Below are 22,163 nucleotides of genomic sequence, written 5' to 3'. Positions count from 1 at the left end.
AACAGCTCAGCTTTTACCCTTTCTCTCAGAAAGCTTTTCCACAGGCAACGAGTGCTTAATTTTAGTTAAACACTAAGTTATCTGTATCTAAAAGATGTCCAAAGAAAAGCACGATCAGAATGAGCAAACAGTGAGAACATGTTCACACAGTGGAGCAGAATAATCTATTTGCTTTTCTGAACAGAATCTAATAAAGTCGCAAAATAAAACAAAGAGAAACATAGAAGAAAGTCGATATCTGTGCTGATAAGAGTAATAATAGAAAGCAACCAAGGATGGAGCAGAGAGCAGGCACAGACATCCAGAGGAAAAGCGAGGAGATTTCCAAAATAGTCCCCGTAGATGCAGCTATTTATGTGGAGAAATGAACCATTACTGTATCTAATTTGTGGCAAATTGATCCTGGAGACTCGTGCTGTCATCCATCCTCCTGCTTGTGTGTTTAGACTGCGATTTATACTTTGTCAGAGGGGAATAGAGCTGGGAGGACAAATGTGTCAGCTCCCTGCCTCTCTGCGGCCTCTGTCACAGAAGAGCTATGACGGTGAAGAAGGCAGCTGAGAAAGGATTCACATGTGTTTTTGGTGACAAGACGCTCCGCAGGCAGATATCATCAAAGGGGCCGACCATCAGGTGCAATTTCAAAGATACAATAAAGTGAAGCAGGGCGTAACACATATCTCTGACACATGGAAGTACGTGTGGCTTTTTAATTTGTAGATAAGGTTAGTGGTTGACAAATAGCACAAAAGTATAATTTGCTAGCTTCTTTGTCCACAGAGAAGTAAAAAAAAAGAAAAAGCCCCGACAGAGAATCTGCATTTCCCCCCAAAGTTCTCCAGCCTCTGGCTACAGCTGTGGTTTGTAGTGCACTGTGGATAAAGTGTGAGTCAGTGATTAAAACGCTAGTGAAACACAGAAAAGATACATTTTTAAAAGAGGCCTGCAGCAAAATGAAAGTTTAATGGATGCATTTATTAGACTCTGTCCTACAAAGGTATAAATAACATTTAAATACTCTTAATGCACCTTTAAAAACTAAAATACCTATTACAAGTAGTACTTAGAGCACTAACATTGCTCAGAGCTGTAGCTGCTGCTAAACTCTTACTTTCCTACCACAGAAACAATGAATATGGCTCAACCACTACACACTGCTGCTATGACAACCATGGCAACAACTGCTGTCTTCAAACATAATGACATCATTCACTACTACTACTGATCATAGTAGATCAAGTGCAGCTTTTTATGTACAAGTCATAGAAGGACAGAGTGAACAATGAAACATGAGTTCAACATGTCAGTCACCTCTGTGAATGAATTAAAGGAATGAATGTCAGCTGATTGAAAGTTGAACTGCTATTGTGGTGTTGCCATCTAGTGACAGACATTAATCAGCGCAAGTGATGATCAGCTGACATGGAAGAAGCTCAGGCGGACACAACAGGTTCAACCTCAGACCCTTACTGTGATGTGACAGCACTAAACAATGAACCACCGTGCCAACCTCCAGCTCCTGTGGTAGGACCAAAGGCATAAGATAAGATATGTATAATAACATATATCTTACTGGCTCTTTGTGGGAAATGCAGTATCACAAGTCCTTTATCTCCAGACAGACTGATACTGGTCACGGTTGTGGCCAGCACTGACTCCTCACCCCGAGTACATAAATGTATAGTTTCCTGTTTTCCATATTCAGTCTGGTAATTCTTCTAATGTTATAAACATTACATTTGGCCTGTAATAAAAACTAATCAATAATAGAACATTCATTTGCTCTCATGAGTGAAAACTTTATGAAAGCAAAGAGGACATTTTCAAAGACATTAGCTTCAGTGTATCCTGTAATAAACCCACGGATACTGATCCAATATCATGCCTATATAACATTATTTCCAAAACAGATGATCCAACTCTTTAGGAAACTTTTCTTTTTCAACAAAGTGAACAATTACTCTTGAAATTCCCTAAAAAGAACTTGGAGGGGACAACACTAATCCTTTATTTTATATTTTAATATTGAGTATATTCATATTCATATATAATATAGAGCCTGCAGAGCAGAGGAGTGTTTGTGTTGTGATGCATTAGAGTGTGGGGGTGCAGCATCATCTCTCCTGCTTAGCAACGATTTCTTTTTTCACGTTTGATTTGTGTATTCTTTGCTGTAATGAAGAATCTGCTGGACTCAGCAGCTGATTTTCAGATCCTCACTGGGCCTCACGGAGCAGCTTAAAGGGGGAGGAGTTTGCTGTTTGCTGCGCAGTTTGAAAAGTGGCTGACAGAAAAAAGTCTGAGCATCTCTCCTCTTGCAGAAGTCGTGGATGAGAGTCGGACCTGGGACGAGCGAAACGCGACACCGATCCACATCCGTTCAGGAGCCATGCGCCTGTTGCTCCGTCTGCTCCCTGCGCTGCTGTCCTGGACCGCGGCAGCGGCTGAGGACTGGAGTCCGACTCCAGGACGCGCTGTGCATACAGATGACGGGACCTCTTCAGACCGGGATCCCTCGGGACAGGAGCCTTTTCAGCACCAACAACGAGTGCTGGATCCGCCGCCAGGTTCGTGCACATGAGCGTTTCAGCTCCAGTGAAACCTGCACCTCAATATAAGGTTGTTGTTGTTGTGTGTGAAGCATTTCTACATGTATCTGTGTTTCTTTTCTACCAGCCATCAAACTAAGAGGCTTTTAGGAACAGATCGTCCTGAATGATGGCCCTGTTTAGTCTCCACCATCTGTGTGAGGATGTACTCATAATAAGTGATATGGGAGCTTGCTGGTGTCACCACATGACTAAGAGTTTCTCCATCTGTCTCTTTACACCTCACCACCACCACCACGAACAAGGGATTCACTGCGTCTCTGCACTATTTCAATCTTCCAGCAGTGCATTCGCCTTTTAAACGCACTTGTTTGTGGAGTTGGCCTCAGTTTGAACGTGTGGTAAACATGTGTGGCTGCAGCTCAGAAGGCCCCAAGCATCTCCCACTGTGTTTCATCCTCTCATACAAATCCCCCACAACTACAGCGCACTCATTCTTCTTCTTCTCTTGTTTTATGTATTCTGTTTGTCTCCTGCTGGCTGTATTTTTTTTTAATATGCTCTCTCTATGTATCCCCGTCTCGTGCACTTTTCACAACACTCCTCTTGTTCACAGAAGAGCGGCAGAGATGAGCTAAAAGAAGGGCTTGTGGCCGTGCTCGCTTATCGACTGATTCATGACTAATTCATGATCCTGTAGGAGTTCGCATGACCAGCCAGACTTAAACGCTTGGAAATGTAACCAAAGCATGCTGCTGGCTTGTCCTGCCAAAACCTCCTCCTCTGAGCCTGCTGTCGCTTCGGGACTGCAGAAGTGCCCACGTCCACTCGTATTGAAAGAAAAGGAGAAATCTAAAATAAAAATGTGAAAAAAGCAGATGGTATTCACTCCAGACCCCGCCCCCCCCCCATACTTAGATGAACATCTTCTTCGTTGTACCCTTCACAATGGACAGAGCAACCGATTTGTAAGGTTTAATCAATTTAGCCGCAGGGGGGATTTTAATTATTCCACAATGGGACGGGGCTGGTTGTTAGGTCACCCACTCCCCCGGCTCCACCCTAAGCACCTTTTGTCTCAAATCTTCAAGCTGATATTGAGTCGTGCTTGAGGCTGATTTGGCCCACATATCAACTTGTGTTTTCCTCCGTTAGTGGAATGTGCGGCCTAATTCCAACACAACAGACACACACACACACACACGAGCAAGCAAGCATGTTTATGAGGACTGTGGGAGGTCACCAGATTTAAATCCCTGTTGGACCATCTGTTTATCCTGCCTGGTGGTCTCCCAGAACTGACCAGTCAACATGTTTGTCTTCCTTCCTGCGCGTTATGATTTTAACAGGCTCATTCACTGTGACGCTGTAGATGCTTAAGATATCAGCAAAAGCAAATCAGAGTGCTTTTAGTCACCAACATGTTGTTTTCTATTACCACAATCTGACATGTTTTGTACGTGGTAATATGTCGGCTATGCTTTCAAACATCAAATGGGCACATTGATGTAGAAAGCATTTGGCAACACTTCATCAAAGTAGAGGCGCATTAATTGTGCTAGACGCCAGAGCTATCACATTCTCGATAACGGCGGTATTCAAGCCACATCACTCGCTATATGGGATCTATTACTCATCTGTCTCTGTGCGCTCTCATGGCCCATTTCAGTCCATTTCATAACCCTCTTTGTGGCGTGCTTCAGTTCGCCAAATGGGAAGATTATAGTAATCTGGCCTGAAACACCTCCACTTCAGATTTAGTGACTACTGCCATTAACGCCAAACACCCAGTGGGTGGAGGCTGCTGCTACCCAAACAAGCATCCTTTTGTCCATTTGCGCTGACGTACAATACGTTTCCCACTGGGTTGGTGATATTACAGCCAAATGTGGACCTTTGTTTCACATTGTGTCTGATAATACAGAGACTCCTGGCAGCTCCAGGCATTGGATTGTTAGGGGCTGGGATATGGGTGGATCTGGCTATCTGGTTTTGGCACTTGCTGAAATATTATGATAGCTGGTAGCAAAAGGCTTCATGAGTTTTTAGTAGAGCTTTGGCCAGATGGTTTCGCAGCAGGATTAGGTGCCGTAAGACCAGCAGCAAACTCAACGTCTGCTGCTGTCAGTGTTGAATTGTCCTCATTAGAAAACGATGCTTTGCACATTATGATTGGGCAGATTGCTGTTATAGTCGCACAGCAGCATTCAGTCAGTAACAACAAGTGTATTAAGGACCATTTTATGGTCTCCTAGCGCTACTGTAAATGGCTACAGCTACTGTATGTGTGGAGGGTTGATGATGAGCCAGCTGCTGAGATTTATGGCTCCCAAAGCTCTGTTTCCAGCCCAGACTGCTTAGTAACAGTACAGTAGAGTAGAGAACAGTAACATACATTTATAGTAGTGGGTGATGCTTCTAGTGCCAACAGATATCTCAGCACCAGTGCAGAGGAGTTTGTTGGAAGTGTTGCTCAGCAACTCTCCATCAGTATTTTCTAATATGGAATGTGTCCTCAGATTTCTCCAGCTGATCTGATACAACAAACACACTGTACAGTTGGTTGTTTGAGGCATTAAACATGCTGCTCTAACCTCATACCATGCTATTTTTGTACAGCAATTTAAAGGTTTGACCACTGTCATTGGCATAATATTACCTTTTAAAGTCTTTATGGTGAACATTAGCACACAGCTGCCTATTACCATAGACCAATATTTACTCTGCTTTAAAACCTTTCACTGAAATATAAGGCTCCATGGACCACAGAACGCATCTGAACAAGGTGGGCAGAAACCCAAAGTGGGGGTGTGGGGCATATGCGTTAAAACAAAGATATTGTACGTAGGCCTGCATTACTGCTGTGTGAGTGAGTTCCATTTTTAGTCTGATACTGCACACTGCACTGACAACACACACATATTGAAATAAGGCATGTTAATACACTTAAAATCCCTCTAATCCTCTGAGCCCACTGTGCCATTTGTTTTACACAGTTAAACTCTATGAACCATGGATATTGAACTGGTCTTGCTCTTTGTTAAGAAACAGCATAAAACACAGCATAATTGTTTGGTTGATGAGGTGAGACCCCCCGCAGCCCTCGCTGCTTATGGGGCTCTGATCAGAGGGCCAGGACAGCTTTGCACATAGAGAGTCGAAAGGGTCCAGAGGTTCTGCAGAATAACTGCTTACAAACACCAGCTAATATCAACATGACCCCTGTGCTGCTCAGTATAGAACTCTTCTTCTTTCTCTTTGTCTAAAAAGCGTAAACAATTCCTTAAAGTCCAATAAAGGACTTTAGTTACTCACCCCGTCTCTTCTTTGGAGCAGACTTTGGAGTTTAGCTGAAGTGACTCCTGTATTCAGCTTCTCTTTCTCTCTGCCTCTACGTCCACCTCTCTCTGATGTGAACACTTACTAACTTTACACTTTTCTAGCACTTTCACTAGCACATCTATGCTAAAGTTTTCAACTTCATAACACATAGCTTATAAAATTCTACGTTCTGCTATGACTAACACCTCTGACACTACACACTGTCATTACCATATCTTATACACAAATATTGACTAGAGCAGCCTTAATGCGTAGTGCGTCCCTCAGCTATTGATTCTTGGGATCTGCTTATCTGCATGATCATTTACTGTATAGTGAGCATGAAGTGATTACTGAGCATTCCCTTATTGTTATGCAGCACGATGCCTCTCACTAATAAAGTCTTGTTGTTGTGAACTTACTACCGGGTGTTGGCGCACACTGTGAAAGTGGCTAATTGGGTTTGTGGATAAGGTGTCACATTATCATTAGGCCCTAAATGGGATTCTCTAAGAGCTTCCTGAAAACGTAATGATTACGGCTCCCTCGTGAGAAACACATTATTGGAAATATGTACTGTACTTAAATGTCTCTATTCTAACGTGGATAATATTGTTTTGAATGCTTACTCTGTTATTCTAATGAACCAGTTGTAACGTCTAGGTCAATTTGAGCTGCAGCACATTTCACTTTTATAAGCACATTTTGTGCTGTAAAAATGGTTGGACAAAAATAGGAACACCTCAATTTACCTTATAATTCAACCCAACCTGAAACAAATGCTGCCTTGTTATGAGCCCAGCAGGGGAATGCATTGCCCCTGGGGGTGAACTTGAACTTGTAATACCTTTCCCGCTGCAGCGTCTCTGCCTTAACCAACGTCATCTTGACCAGATTTTTATTTTTTATTTTTTTCATAGGTTCTGCCTTTAACCTGAAAGTTCAGGTTAATGACGTGCTAAGCCATCAGTACCTGAGCCAGGCAGTGGTGGACGTCTACATCAACTACACCAAGACCAACACAACCCTCACTGGAGAAGATGGCGGCGTTTGGCTTCATGTACCCTATCATGCTGGGCTGCCTGTTGTGGTTGTGGCCAGCAAAGATGGCTACATTTGCACACTGCTTCCTTGCACAACCAGGGGAATGCCGAGTAAGATGTGCTTAATGTGGAGTTGCCACAGGGTATCAGTGGGCACATATACAGTAAGGAAGGTAGTGTAGGTTTATTCATCATTGGCTATGATGATCAGGGAGAAAGAGCAGCAGGAGGACTATACTTAATTATGGTTAAAGAATTACAATATGTGTTGCTCCACAGTTCAGCACATTGAGACATTATCTGACTCTGATCATTGACTGTATCACTTGTAATCAGCTGCTTACTGTGCAGTTGCATTCATATTTTTTGACATATAGAAATAGATAGAAAGGACTGGGATACTTCGAAATTTTTGGGTATAAAGTTATAGAAAATATTGAAATGCATATAGTTTCATGAAAATCTAAATACAAAGAAAGTTGTTTCTCCACTCCACTGCATTAAGAGCTAATTTGGTTGTAGCACCCTGTAAGGATGTGTTCACTGTAGTGGGAGTGTGTTTCTGTGGCAGCACAGAATAATGTGCTTCCATCTACTGGAGACATTTGTCAGAGAACAGCTGAGAGCTAATTCAGCATCCCTCTGCTTCCTCCTTTTACTGTAGTATTTTCATCTGTGACCATGTCGCTACTTGGTCTGAGTCAAGGGAACATCTGGCTCTTTGAAGATTCTGTTCTGATCACCGGAAAAACATCTGGTACTGTATAAATCAAGTCTCTCCACTTTTGTCTCTGTCTCTTTCCTTAATGCTCATGCTCACTGTGTATTTCTCATTTGTCAATTTGCAGAAGAAGAGAAAGTAAATGTATTTCTTAAATGTTTTTATTCTTTCTAGATGCTTCATCTCAGCCGGTTGTCCGGTTTCCAAAGAGCTTGCTGAATCTGACAGATAGTAGGAATATCACATCCGTTAAAGCCTACCTAAGCATCCCCAAGCTCTCATCAGAGGGTGACAGCTATCCCAACACTTTGGGCATCATGAGCAGTAAATCAGGTACACGTGTGAGTGTGTGTTACACCGACAGTACAAACCTAACTCTGAGAAGTTAGAAGGTTTTCTTAAATGCAAAAACTCAATTTTGTGTTTCTTATTTTGTGTCTTTTTTGACTGAATTTACCACTGAAACGTTTTGAGTTTGCTCCACACAAGACAAATACGCTTATGTGAGCCATGCCTCACCAAAAAAAGCTTTCAGAGGACGTACAATTAAGAAATGTTGATTTCCATAAAGGTGAAAAGGGTTACAAAGAGATGTATAAAGATTTTAGAAATTCACCAGTCTACAGTTAGACAATCTACAAATGGAGACACTTCAGGACTGTGACTTCTCTAACAAGACGTGGGCGGCAAGTTAAAATGACCCCAGAGCACAACAAACACTCATCAAGTTAAAGAAGTTAAATTAGTTAAAATCATTGGAACTGGTTAACATTTGTATTAATGAGTCCACAGTACGTAAAACATTGAACAAGCAGGGTGCCTATGGCAGGTGTTGGGTGATGCCTCAGGACAATGACCGAGAACACTGGAGCAAGTCTGCAACAGAATGACTTAGGAAAATGAAACCCGCCTTTGGGAGTGGCCAAGTCAGAGCCAAGACCTCAACCCAAATAGACTATGGATTGATTTTAAGAGAGCCACACACGTCGCACACAGACGTCCAAAGAATATGACAGAGTTAAAGCAGTTCTGTTAGGTTAATAGGTTAAAATACCTCCTGAGCAATGTGCAGGTTTGATCCACAGCTACAGGAAGTGACTGGTGGAGGTTATTGCTGCCAGGGGGGGATTAAGGGTCCAAGGGTTCACATAGTTTTTCCTGCGTAGTTTTTATGGTTGTTCTCAATGTTTTTATTTAATATTTTTTGTATACGTATTACTTTAGGCACATTATATTTGTTAACACTCTTGACGATGAAGATAAGATCACATTTTTGACAAATTAATGCAATAAACACAATTAACTAATTAACTAATTAATTGATAATCAACAATAATAATCAACAAGGCACATATTTTAGTTTTTACTGCATTTTAGACCCAACCTGTTAACTTTCTATGTTAACAGGTTTCTATTTATTCATATCTGCCTCAAAAAAAAATTCTTTACATATAGTTCTAAAAAAAATGTAAATTTAAAGTTATATATTTGACTTTGACGCCATCTAGTGGTACAAACTGAGGCAGACAGTAACTAACAATGCTGAAAACAATATAAAATGTTACAATATACATTTTTTTACTTTTACCTTAAGAATAATTTGACTACAAATTATACACAGTCATCAACAAAGAGGCTGTACAAAGCTGAAGAGAAGGAAACACAACATGAGTGTCACTGTTTGAGCACTGGTGTCTGTTTTAATATTTGATTACACAACCCAAACAGCACTCAGCACTGTCAACTAAAGCACGTATCATTCAGCTTCTCTGTCTCTTGTCTCTTCAAGGATATGTGAGTGTGGAGTTGAGCCCCGTTGCGGCTGTCAGTGTGCAGCTTTTTTCAGGTCACACAGAGTTACATGTGAGTGGGCCCGTACAGATCAGCCTCAGCGTTACTGACAACTGTGGACTTCAGTCCTCCAGTGGTGTTCCAGCATGGTTCTTTAACTGGACCACAGGTGAGCACAAATCATGGGATTTTAGAAATATCGAGTGAGGAGGATTTTACGGCTTCCACTGGCAGATTAATATTTGACCTTGCAGAGCTATGTTACGAGTAGTAAAATTCTGACGTAGTAACTGTTTAACAGAACTGCAGATAACTGATAACAGAGTAATAGCTAACAGAAGTTAAACAAAAAGATACAAAAAAAGACACAAATACATAAGAAGAGAAGCTTTCAACTGTGTGTAACATACTGTATGTCACAGTAACACTGTGGTTTATTGCTTATTCTTTCAGTCAGATGCTGTATGCCCAGCCATACTGTAGTTTCATATTAACACAAGTATTGCTCAGTTTTAAACTAAACCAATGTGTCTGGAAGGAGACTTTCTCTTGTAATGTCTCTGTGTAGCCTCCACCTGTTCACTCTGTGTTACACTTTTAACCAAAAATTAAACTTTACATAGATTAATAAACAATGTTTTGTTTGCCTTAAAGCAGACAGTAGTAAAACGAAGTCTCCTCTAATGAGAGAAACGAGACAGCAGCTCATGTCAAATGCAACCCAGAGGATGTAGTGGTTCAGTGATTGTAACAGTTCCTGCATAAGGTGGGAAATTCCTTGTGCTTATTTTTGTTTCCCACATGGAGAAGCCAGGTAATTTATGGACACCCACACAGAAGGCTGTTTTCTTTGTTTTTGTGTCCTACTTCCCTGACGAGGCGCAGACTTGATTCTTTACTACGCCTCTCACTCATTCAGCAGGTTGCTCTACTTTACATATGTTGAGACGGCCTCCATTTTGCATTAATAATGTAAAGTCATGGGCCTTTGTGTTGTTCTGCTTTACATATACAGACATGACTTCCGGTAGATTTTCTAATGAGCACGTACAGTATATTTAGATCTGACAGGATTGTGTCAATGGTGGTAACTTCAAGGCAATCAAACGCTCATGGCTTTGTTATGTTGTTTGTTTTGTCCAGGTGGCTGGACGAGAAAAGGACTAGGAAAGGTGGCATCAGTAGATGGAAAGCTCATGTGGACGTTCACAGCACCTCACCTAGGCTACTGGATTGCAGCACCTTTGCCATCTACCCGGGGTACGAGCTCACCATCATCATTTTATGTATTGTATATAAAATACTGTGCGCAGTAACATGGTGATGTCATGGCAACAAGCACAATGTCCCCAAAACATATTTCTGATTATGGGAATCCTCTCCTATCCTACTGTATCTCACACTTTGCTACTGTATCAGCCTGGAAATGGAAGAAGAACCCATTGAAAACCTTGTTCATTTTCATCCAAACTTATTCTACAAACGACTTCTCTCCATCTCACATCTGCTTCAGGTTTCTTCACACTGACCGTTCCCATCGACTTCATCTTGAACCACTCATCTTTCCTGATGTTTCTCCTCGGTGGACTGCTTCTTATTATCATCTGTCTTCTGCTGGGATTATGTTATCGTCACAGGTAATAAAAGCTTTCATGTTGATTTCACATCACTGTTAAAAAAACGACTTCAATCATTACTGAGTTCAAAACACTATTTGTACTAATGTATGTGTTTATATTATCTGCATAGCAGCTGCATATTCAGAGGGTGCAGGATGTGGTTTCATGTTGTAGCTACCTAGCCTGTCTCTATGTTTAAAACAAATGTTCTGTCTTGTCCACAGAAGGGCTCCAAATGGCACTAAGACAAAGAAGATCCCAGCTGTGCTTAGGAAAGATCAAACTACCTGCACATGTGATGACGAAGTCTTTGAATTATGTTCAGGGGAAACCTTATTTCTGCAGAATGGATTGAACCCTTCTTTCACCGAAAGGGAGGGAGACCCACACAGAGCCTCAGTTCTGTTACACAATGGCAGCATGATAGCCAATCCCAACGCTGTAGCCATCGCGCTGGAGTGTAACGAACAATCAGATCTGAAAGATTTGACGTTTTCACAGACGCGAGTTCCAACAACGCTGACTGAGAACTTATTGTTCTACAACCAGCCTGTTGCCATTCTTCATGCTCCAGCATTCTTCCATTTGGAGGAGCAGCCCGAGCAGCCCCACAGGAGCAAGTCTGCTACTCTGCCGAGAGCAGGGGCTTCAAACAGCACTGACTCTGAGCCTTCAAATAAAGACAACGTTACCCAGACACTGTCAAAAGGTCCATCTTTGACCCAAAACCAGATGGCACAAACCGAAGACCAGCTTGGTGTTGTTGTAAGCTGTCAGGCAGCAACCTCCACCAATGCATCCAGGGGTCACTTTAGCCTCCCAGAGTCCATGTCAGTCCCAGGAACACTGAATAAAATCAGGAGCAACAGGCACTCAGTGCATGCCTTGGCAGAACTTTCTAATAGCCCTTCAACTCAGGCTCCCCGGGCCTGGTTTGTATCACTGGAGGGAAAACCTGCAGCTGAGATCCATTACGCTGTGTCAGAACAGCAGAGGAGGCGAAGGCCAGTGGAGAGTCGAGAGACCAGTTTAGACTCGGGGGTGGACATGAGCGAACTGAACCAGTTGTCTGGACGGAGGCCTATAACATTGGAACGCAATGCTACTTTTGTCAAAAGCACGTCCAGCAGCAAACATGGACCTCCACAGTGAAACTCCATGTCTACACATCTCTACAGCTGTCTCTGACTCTGACTAATGACTTATGCACCTCATCACTTAAATATCTCAACACTCAGTTTCCACAAGATTCACTTCTCTACCTATGTCATAGCTTGAGTTTAAAGTTGTGAATTGTTTAATGTTAAACATGTTGGAAATGCCTTCACCTCAGCAGCAGTATGCTCATCTGCTGCATCCTGCCTCGGTACTCTAGTCTAAACCTACACTTATGATGTCCATCACCTTGGTGACTAACTTACAATGTCTGTACTCTGTGTGCTTATTTTAAAACATTTGTTATTGGATATACATTTGGACACATGCATTATGTTTGTACATGGTTTGGTTTCAAGAAGTGGACAATTGAATTATATTTGAATACTAATAAATACATTATTTAATTAACCAAACATTTTACATTTATCTGCAATTTAGAAAGGAACTCTATAGCCTGTGAATAGAGGACCCTATTATATATGTACTGTCACATTTCTACATTTGACAGTACTCCTGGGCAGCTGGCCCCTCCCTCCACCATGACAATACGGAAGCGGAAACACATCTGGTGTGAATTAGGACGTGCTGCTGCACAAAACAATGGTAAGTTACACGTGTGTATGTTGTTTTCTACAACAACATACATGTTGTTAGCAGCTCTTCAGATCACATGTGGGTCTTTATATAGTAGATCCACTACTTTGTAAACAGATGTAGTGACTAGAAAATAAAAATAATAACACCGTATACCTCTGCTAGCTTTAGCTTAAACACATCAATTTTCTGAGGCCTATACGATAGAGACGCACAAAGAGAACTGTTAGAGCAATGGTTTTGTACTAGGAAGCTGCAGTAACATGTTACATGTTGATATTAGTTTTACAGTAAGTTCTTCTAGCTCTCAATTCAAAAGCAGGCGAACAAATAAGTGCTGTGTTAGTTTACTCAGTTTCTTGGGACTTTGCCTATCAGCTGAAGCAGAATACCTTGATACAGCTTCTAGTTAAATAATACTATATAAAATACAGAGTGATGGATGTCAAGTTAATTACATAAAGGAACCTAACATCCTCATTAAGCATGTTAAGTGTCACATTGTTTTCTGTCTCATTACAGGCTATGGACATGCTAAATGCAGTGAAGGACAGACTGTGGCAGTGGCTTTTGAGTGCCCCTGGTTTCATCCTTAACCACTGTGAGCGGATTTTATTCATGAATGAGTACAGAGAGATCGAACGACAAAGCAGTGCTTTAGAAAAAATGCAGCTGCTTTTGAAAATAATAATAGAAAAAGGAGACGATAGCTGTCAGAGCTTTGTTGACATTTTTAGGATACATTAAGTGCACTACTGGCAGCTACAGCAGTTTTTCAACACTGTTCAATTTTATATTTTTGTATTTACAATGATTTTGTATTTACAGGGTCATCCAGTCCAACAGTGGTTGCTGATGATAGCAGCGTTGTTACTGCCAGAGAAATAAAAAATATACAAGCAAAGTCCATCGACATGAAGATTGAAACAGAGAGTGGTGCAGGTGGTAGTCAGTGTGGTAAGGATTGATAACTTTTAGTGATTCTCATTAACAGGAAACCATTAGATGAAAGTCAGTACACTGCTGTGCTTCAGAAAAGACTGGAGCTTTTTCAGAGTTAACACTTATTAATAGCTCTATTTTACTTTGGCCTTATTCTGTGTGTCTCTTTTTGCCTCTGTCTTGTTTTTATTCACATTCTTTTAGGAAATTCCCCTGGACAGAATCCCCAAGCAGATTATACTGCAACAGGTGGAAGTGTGATATGTGCTGACAAAATATGTAATACCACTGCAGACGGAGATTTCAATTTGTCAGTGACTGTGAAAGCATCACCTCAGGTCTGTCCAAGTAATATTTTGCCATCTTTTAACTGGTCATTGGCACTGCAGTAATTATACACTACTATTCAAAAGATCAGTGTATTATTTTAATTCTTTACACACAGAGTGATTTATTTCATCCACTTTTTGATGATGTTCTAATTTATTGAGATGCAACAATGTCTACACTGTATTTCTGATCAATTTGAAGTAATGAAATCTGAAAAACATGAACCTCTGACCCGAAACGTTTGGATAGTAAGGTTTATATTGTGTGTGTATTGTTTTCTGTCAGTGTATTTTATTACAGTTTATTATTAAATTGATTAAATTATTGCACTGTTCTCTTCCCAGGTCCAGTAGATGAGACACTGCCGTCCTCTCAGGTACACACACACACACACACACACACACACACACACACACACACACACACACACACACACACACACACAGCAGTGGTAGAAACAGATGACTGTGTTAAACAGTGGCAAGAACGAAATTCCATGGTTTGAATTTGTCATCAGATCTAATTTGATCTCCACACAAGAAGCATATGTGAGGCTTAGGTGAGCCGTACCTCACCTTTCAGAGGTTATCATCTATGATCAAGAATTGAATTGATTTACTTAAAGCTGGAAGTGTTTTTACTTCCTTTACTATTTTTATTTACTGTATGTTACCTGTTAATTAATGAGCTCCAGATGTGCTAACAGGTGGATTTTCATCTCTGGATAGTCATTACTCTAAGATAAGCTGGCTTGAGTTTTGACTTAAATTGACTTAAGTTAATATTAAACATGCACATGTGGTGTAGAAACCAAAACCTAAAATGATTCAATTAACAAATCTTTTGGGAAAAAAATCTAAGAGAAAGAAGAAACTTCACATAGACAGAGCTTCAAGCTGCATCCTGAAACATGAAAGAGCAACATGGTAATATTAATAAAATGTTCATTTAAGTTTGATAACTAAAGACTGATCTCTCTTGCAGGATCCTGGAGTTCTGAAAGAACCAGTTATTCTCAGGACATATCCACAGTTCAAAGACATTAATTGGTGCTAAAAAACAACAGAACAGACATTAATTCAATTCAACACAAAGACAAACATTTGAATGTGCTAAGCCTGGAGAATAGATTAGTGGTATTTGTGAAGAGATGACCAACATATTTATCAATCTTATTATTTTATATAAAAATTTCCTGACTAAAATGTTTTTTTTAATGTTTCTATGTCTATACTTTTCCATGTACTTTCTGGTCTTTATGGGAAATATCTCTCATTATCTCTGTAATGTCGTGTCGGCATGTATTAAACCAACAGGGGTCACCAGATTTGTTTTTGTCATCTGTGGGTTTTCCTCCTGTCCTCACACACATTCATCAGAGACTTCGTGCCACACACCAAGCTACTGTACCTCTTGGTGCCTCAATCAATTAAAAATTAATTAAACTTGAGTATTAGATTAGATTGAGAAATAAACTGGCATCACCTTGAACCGATCCGAGGTTTATGCGATCCTAGCATTCATCCTCCACATATTTACTTATATGATGTATGAATGGATGGGGACACGGTCACGTCCACCCCCCTCTGCTCTGCTTCCACATAGACATATTGGCACAGTAAGGTGGATATGAATATTCTGACTCATTCACTTGTAACACCCTCTTGACCCTGGCCTGGAGAGAGGCCTTTGACAAGTGTGCACAAGGTGGCTGGAGGATCCGTTTGGACTGGAAACAGTCTGACGCACTTGATAGATCATCAAATGCCAGCAGGATTAGCACTGGTCTGTGGGGGACGGTGAATGACAAACATATTCTTACACCTGGTGAAATGAAGACTTGCCTCACTGCTGTGTATTTCTCTGGGATTCTTACGGCTCTTGTTTTTAGGCTCTAACACGGCATGTTTTTTTTTCATACCTCTACAGTATAATGGATTTCCTGCGACTATAATTAAATTTATGAAGTTTATTAGTTATGCAATAGAGCTGAGAATAGGGACTCTAAATGTTGGCACAATGACTGGGAAAGGAAGAGAGCTGGCAGACATGATGGAGAGAGGGAAGGTAGGTATACTGTGTGTGCAGGAAACGAGGTGGAAGGGCAGCAAAGCACCTAGTATTGGATACAAACTGTTCTACCATGGTGTGGATAGGAAGAGAAACGGGGTAGGAGTGATCCTGAAGGGGGAGTTTGTGAACAATGTTCTAGAGGTGAAAAGAGTCTCAGACAGGGTGATGAGCCTAAAGATAGAAATTGAAGGAGTGATGGTGAATGTAGTCAGTGGGTATGCGCCACAAGTTGGCTGTGAGAAGAAGAGATTCTGGAGTGAGTTTGATGAGGTCATAGAGAGTATCCCCAGAGGAGAGAGAGTTGTTGTTGGAGCAGACTTCAATGGGCAACAGAGGTGATGAGGAGGTGATGGGCAGGTTTGGTGTGAAGGAAAGGAATCTGGAAGGACAGATGGTGGTGGACTTTGCTAAGAGGATGGAAATGGCTGTAGTCAACACTTACTTCCAGAAGAGAGAGGAACACAGAGTGACATACAGAAGTGGAGGTAGGAGTACTCAGGTGGACTACATCCTATGTAGACGAGGTCAGTTGAGAGAGGTTAGTGACTGCAAAGTGGTGGTAGGAGAGAGTGTAGCCAGACAGCACCGCATGGTGGTGTGTAAGATGACTCTGGAGGTCAGGAAGAAGAAGAGAGGGAAGGCAGAGAAGAAGACCAAGTGGTGGAAGCTAAAGAATGAAGAAACTTGTGAGGAATTCAGGCAGAAGTTGAGACAGGTTCTGGGTCGTCAGGATGAGCTCCCAGATGAATGGGAAACCACAGCAGAGGTTATCAGGGAAACAGGTAGGAAGGTGCTAGGAAGGAAGTGGGATGTAGAAAGGACTGAGGAAAGACGGGAGTACAAGGAAGTGCAGCGCAGAGTGAAGAGGGAGGTGGCAAAGGTCAAACAGAAAGCTTACGGTGAGCTGTATGACAGGTTAGACACAAAGGAAGGAGAGAAGGACTTGTACAGGCTAGCCAGACAGAGAGATAGAGATGGGAAGGATGTGCAACAGGTAAGGGTGATTAAGGACAGAGATGGAAAGGTGCTAACAACCCAGGAGAGTGTGCAGAAAAGATGGAAGGAGTATTTTGAGGATCTGATGAATGAGGAAAATGACAGGGAAAGAAGGGAGGAAGATGTGGATGTTGTGGAGCAGGAAGTAGCAGAGATTGGAAAGGATGAGGTGACGAAGGCTCTGAAAAGGATGAAGAGTGGAAAGGCTGTTGGTCCTGATGACGTACCTGTGGAGGTGTGGAAGTGCTTAGGAGAGGCAGCAGTGGAGTTTCTAACCAGTTTGTTCAATAGGATTCTAGAGCAGGGGTATTCAACTAAAATTTAAAGAGGTCCGGTTACACAATATTTTTACAAGCAAAGGTCCAGAAGATTATAATGTCTAACTATTTACTGCGACATATTATGAAGTAGCCTGCATGTAATCAATACTTGACTGTCAAATCTAATTAATTCAGTACAATTCAAAAACCTTTTGACTAATTTATTGTTATGTAAAATCAAAATGAGCATGTGGCTCAAGATCCTGGTGGACTGGTCATACTGGGCTCTGAGACTAGAAACCTTCTGTGATCACACTTCAGATTTCAGTGGGTATGTGTGTTCAAAACCTTTGTGTTTTGTCTCATAATGCTGTTTGACATTGGATCTTTTAATAAGAGCCACTGTTTCTGAACATATCAGACACTGGTTTAGTTCAGTGGGTAATATGAACAGAAAGGAGTTTGTGCATTCTGGTTTAAAAACTGTATTTTCACTGTCCCCTCTTCTCTTTTTGGACATTTTTATATTTATGTCTTGCTTTTTCAGTCTCACCTTCCTTTAATCAACTCTTATCTCTCCCTTTCTGTCGTCTGTATCTCTCCTCTCTGTCGTCTGTATCTCTCTCCTCTCTGTCGTCTGTATCTCTCTCCTCTCTGTCGTCTGTATCTCTCCTCTCTGTCGTCTGTATCTCTCCTCTCTGTCGTCTGTATCTCTCCTCTCTGTCGTCTGTATCTCTCTCCTCTCTGTCTGTCCTCTCACAAGATTCACTTCTCTACCTATGTCATAGCTTGAGTTTAAAGTTGTGAATTGTTTAATGTTAAACATGTTGGAAATGCCTTCACCTCAGCAGCAGTATGCTCATCTGCTGCATCCTGCCTCGGTACTCTAGTCTAAACCTACACTTATGATGTCCATCACCTTGGTGACTAACTTACAATGTCTGTACTCTGTGTGCTTATTTTAAAACATTTGTTATTGGATATACATTTGGACACATGCATTATGTTTGTACATGTTTTGGTTTCAAGAAGTGGACAATTGAATTATATTTGAATACTAATAAATACATTATTTAATTAACCAAACATTTTACATTTATCTGCAATTTAGAAAGGAACTCTATAGCCTGTGAATAGAGGACCCTATTATATATGTACTGTCACATTTCTACATTTGACAGTACTCCTGGGCAGCTGGCCCCTCCCTCCACCCCTCCCTCCGCCGCTACTTCTGTGTATAATCTTCTCCAGATGTACAAAGAATGAGGAAGTGCTGAGGAAGTTCTGCTGCCCTTTCCAGTTCCAAAGTCCTAAACTCGTATTGTTTTGTCAAACTACAGAAAGCTGCACAAAACTATGGTAAGTTATGTCTTTTTTTACTCTGCTAGCAGCTCTTCAGATCACATGTGGGTCTTTATATACTGCTCTTTTACTGTAGATCCACTACTTTGGCAACAGATATAGTGACTAGAAAATGAAAGTAATATGCAAATATGCAGCACCGTATGCCTCTGTTAGCCTAAACACATCAATTTTCTGAGGCCTATACGATAGAGACGCACAAAGAGAACTGTTAGAGCAATGGTTTTGTACTAGGAAGCTGCAGTAACATGTTACATGTTGATATTAGTTTTACAGTAAGTTCTTCTAGCTCTCATTTCAAAAGCAGGCGAACAAATAAGTGCTGTGTTAGTTTACTCAGTTTCTTGGGACTTTGCCTATCAGCTGAAGCAGAATACCTTGATACAGCTTCTAGTTAAATAATACTATATAAAATACAGAGTGATGGATGTCAAGTTAATTACATAAAGGAACCTAACATCCTCATTAAGCATGTTAAGTATCTATCACATTGTTTTCTGTCTCATTACAGGCTAAGGACATGCTAAATGCAGTGAAGGACAGACTGTGGCAGTGGCTTTCAAGTGACCCTGGTTTTATCCTTAACCACTGTGAGCGGATTTTATTCATGAATGAGTACAGAGAGATCGAACGACAAAGCAGTGCTTTAGAAAAAATGCAGCTGCTTTTGAAAATAATAATAGAAAAAGGAGACGATAGCTGTCAGAGCTTTGTTGACATTTTGAGGATACATCAAGCACACTACTGGCAGCTACAGCAGTTTTTCAAGCCAAACACTCAAGGTGAAGTCCGGATGTTCATCAGCCTAAACATTCACTTCATCAAACCAGATGTTTAATTTTATATTTTTGTATTAACAGGGTCATCCAGTCCAACAGTGGTTGCTGATGGTGGCAGTGTTGTTACTGCCAGAGAAATGGAAAATATCAGAGCAAAGTCCATCAACATGAAGATTGAAACAGTGAGTGGTGCAGGTGGTAGTCAGTGTGGTAAGGATTGATAACTTTTAATGATTCCCATTAACATGAAACCATTTAATGAAAGTCAGTACACTTATTAATAGCACTATTTTATCTTGTTTTTTATTCACATTCTTTTAGGAAATTCCACTGGACAGAATCCCCAAGCAGATTATATTGCAACAGGTGGAAGTGTGATATGTGCTGACAAAATATGTAATACCTCTACGGACGGAGATTTCAATCTGTCAGTGACTGTGAAAGCATCAACTCAGGTCTGTCCAGGTAATATTTTGCTATATTAAACTATATATATTTTTTAACTGGTCATTGGCACTGCAGTAATTATACACTACCATTCAAAAGATCAGTGTATTATTTTAATTCTTTACACACAGAGTGATTTATTTCATCCACTTTTTGATGATGTTCTAATTTTATCGAGATGCAACATTGTCTACACTGTATTTCTGATCAATTTAAAGTAATAAAATCAGATTTTCTTTAAATAACATGAACATGTGACCTGAAACGTTTGGATAGTAAGGTTTATATTGTTTGTGTATTGTTTTCTGTCAGTGTATTTTATTACTGGAAAATTGATTAAATTATTGCACTGTTCTCTTCCCAGGTCTAGTAGATGAGACACTGCCGTCCTCTCAGGTACACACACACACACACACACACACACACACACACACACACACACACACAGCAGTGGTAGAAACAGATGACTGTGTTAAACAGTGGCAAGAACGGAATTCCATGGTTTGAATTTGTCATCAGATCTAATTTGATCTCCACACAAGAAGCATATGTGAGGCTTAGGTGAAGAGGTCATCAGAGCTCATCATCTATGATCAAGAATTAAATTGATTTACTTAAAGCTGGAAGTATTTTTACTTCCTTTACTATTTTTATTAACTCTATCCTTTTTAGTTTCAATTTAGTCTGAACAGTGAGATGAACCACGGTGACATGAGAGGAAATGAATTCCCTCCTGCCTTCATACCCTCATATTTACCCTCAGAAAAACATTTCAACATCACATCATAACATGTTAATTGATGAGCTTCAGATGTGCTAGCAGGTGGATTTTCATCTCTGGATAGTCATTAGTCTAAGATAAGCTTAAATACTTAAATTGACTTAAGTTAATATGGTTACATATGGTGTAGAAACCAAAACCTAAAATGTATATGTAAAATCTATTAAAAGATTATTTGGGAGAAAAATCAGACAAACACTGAGAAAAGAAGAAACTTCACATAGACAGAGCTTCAAGCTGCATGCTGAAACATGAAAGAGCAACATGGTAATATTAATAAAATGTTCATTTAGGTTTGATAACTAAAGCCTGCTCTCTCTTGCAGGAACCTGCTGTGAAAATGATCAGGCAGCACAAAGAGAAGCTCGTCGACTGTCTGAGGTCGGATTGCTCTTTCATTTTGCAGCGTGCGCAAGTCAAAGAACTCGTCACAGACAGACAATATCAAAATCTGAAAGATATCTCACAGTCAGAACAAACTGTGATCGACCTGATTGATCGACTTATGAGCAATGGGCAAAAATCCTGCACTCTTTTCATTGAAGTTCTGAAAGAACCCGAAGTTCTCAGGACATATCCACAGCTCAAAGACATTAGTTGGTGCTAAAAAGCAACAGAACAGACATTTATCCAATTTAAAACATTTGAATGTGCTAAACCTAGAGACTAGATTAGTGGTATTTGTGAAGAGATGGCCAACAAATTTATAAATTTTTATATTTTATTCCAAATTTTCCTGCCTAAAATGTTATTCTAATGTTTCTATGTCAATGTTTTTCCATGTATTTTATGGTCTTTATGGGAAATATCTCTTATATAATGTCAATTGGAACACAAAGTAGACTGCTGCATGTTATGTATTAAACCAACAGGGGTCACCATGGGACAAGATTTGTTTTTGTCATCTGTGGGTTTTCCTCCTGTCCTCACACACATTCATCAGAGACTTCGTGCCACACACCAAGCTACTGTACCTCTTGGTGCCTCAATCAATTAAACATTAATTAAACTTGAGTATTAGATTAGATTGAGAAATAAACTGGCATCACCTTAAATCGATTCATCATCAGAGTGTGAAGGGTTTATATCTTAGCATTCATCCTCCACATATTTACTTATATGATCTATGAATGGATGGGCACACGGACACGTCCACCCCCCTCTGCTCTGCTGGCACATAGACATATTGGCACAGTAAGGTGGATATGAATATTCTGACTCATTCACTTGTAACACCCTCTTGCCCCTGGCCTGGAGAGAGGCCTTTGACAAGTGTGCACAAGGTGGCTGGAGGATCCGTTTGGACTGGAAACAGTCTGACGCACTTGGTAGATCATAAAACGCCAGCAGGATTAGCACTGGTCTGTGGGGGACGGTGAATGACAAACATATTCTTA

General features: G+C 40.7%; 2 protein-coding genes across 2 annotated transcripts; both read left to right on the top strand.

The window, feature by feature from the left end:
• Positions 1–2,298: 2,298 nt before the first annotated feature.
• On the top strand, positions 2,299–12,706 carry LOC113173862 (protein FAM171B-like). Its single transcript, XM_026377466.1, has 8 exons — positions 2,299–2,567; positions 6,791–7,024; positions 7,578–7,670; positions 7,809–7,967; positions 9,424–9,594; positions 10,569–10,685; positions 10,939–11,062; positions 11,269–12,706. Exons 1-8 carry the CDS (start codon positions 2,390–2,392, stop codon positions 12,194–12,196), a joined length of 2,004 nt encoding a protein of 667 aa, XP_026233251.1. The 5' UTR covers positions 2,299–2,389; the 3' UTR covers positions 12,197–12,706.
• A 5,954-nt stretch (positions 12,707–18,660) lies between these two features.
• LOC113172764 lies at positions 18,661–21,825 on the top strand. The gene is made up of 6 exons (XM_026375787.1): positions 18,661–18,756; positions 19,271–19,541; positions 19,620–19,748; positions 19,860–20,003; positions 20,350–20,381; positions 21,092–21,825. The coding sequence occupies exons 1-6, from the start codon at positions 18,754–18,756 to the stop codon at positions 21,371–21,373; spliced, it is 861 nt and encodes a 286-aa protein (XP_026231572.1). The 5' UTR covers positions 18,661–18,753; the 3' UTR covers positions 21,374–21,825.
• Positions 21,826–22,163: the final 338 nt, after the last annotated feature.

The sequence above is a fragment of the Anabas testudineus genome, chromosome 21 (assembly GCF_900324465.2).
Source record: "Anabas testudineus chromosome 21, fAnaTes1.2, whole genome shotgun sequence".
NCBI classification, from domain to species: domain Eukaryota; kingdom Metazoa; phylum Chordata; class Actinopteri; order Anabantiformes; family Anabantidae; genus Anabas; species Anabas testudineus.
This window is presented reverse-complemented; position numbering and strand designations above follow the sequence as displayed.

Bases quoted from the DNA above. Each gene is read 5' to 3' on its own strand.
- LOC113173862 (XM_026377466.1), top strand. From the start codon at position 2,390: ATGCGCCTGTTGCTCCGTCTGCTCCCTGCGCTGCTGTCCTGGACCGCG. The intron at 2,568-6,790 runs GTTCGTGCACAT...TTTTTTTCATAG, and splicing joins AGTGCTGGATCCGCCGCCAG to GTTCTGCCTTTAACCTGAAA. The intron at 7,025-7,577 runs GTAAGATGTGCT...CTTTTACTGTAG, and splicing joins CACAACCAGGGGAATGCCGA to TATTTTCATCTGTGACCATG.
- LOC113172764 (XM_026375787.1), top strand. The intron at 19,749-19,859 runs GTAAGGATTGAT...ACATTCTTTTAG, and splicing joins TGCAGGTGGTAGTCAGTGTG to GAAATTCCACTGGACAGAAT. The intron at 20,004-20,349 runs GTAATATTTTGC...TTCTCTTCCCAG, and splicing joins ATCAACTCAGGTCTGTCCAG to GTCTAGTAGATGAGACACTG.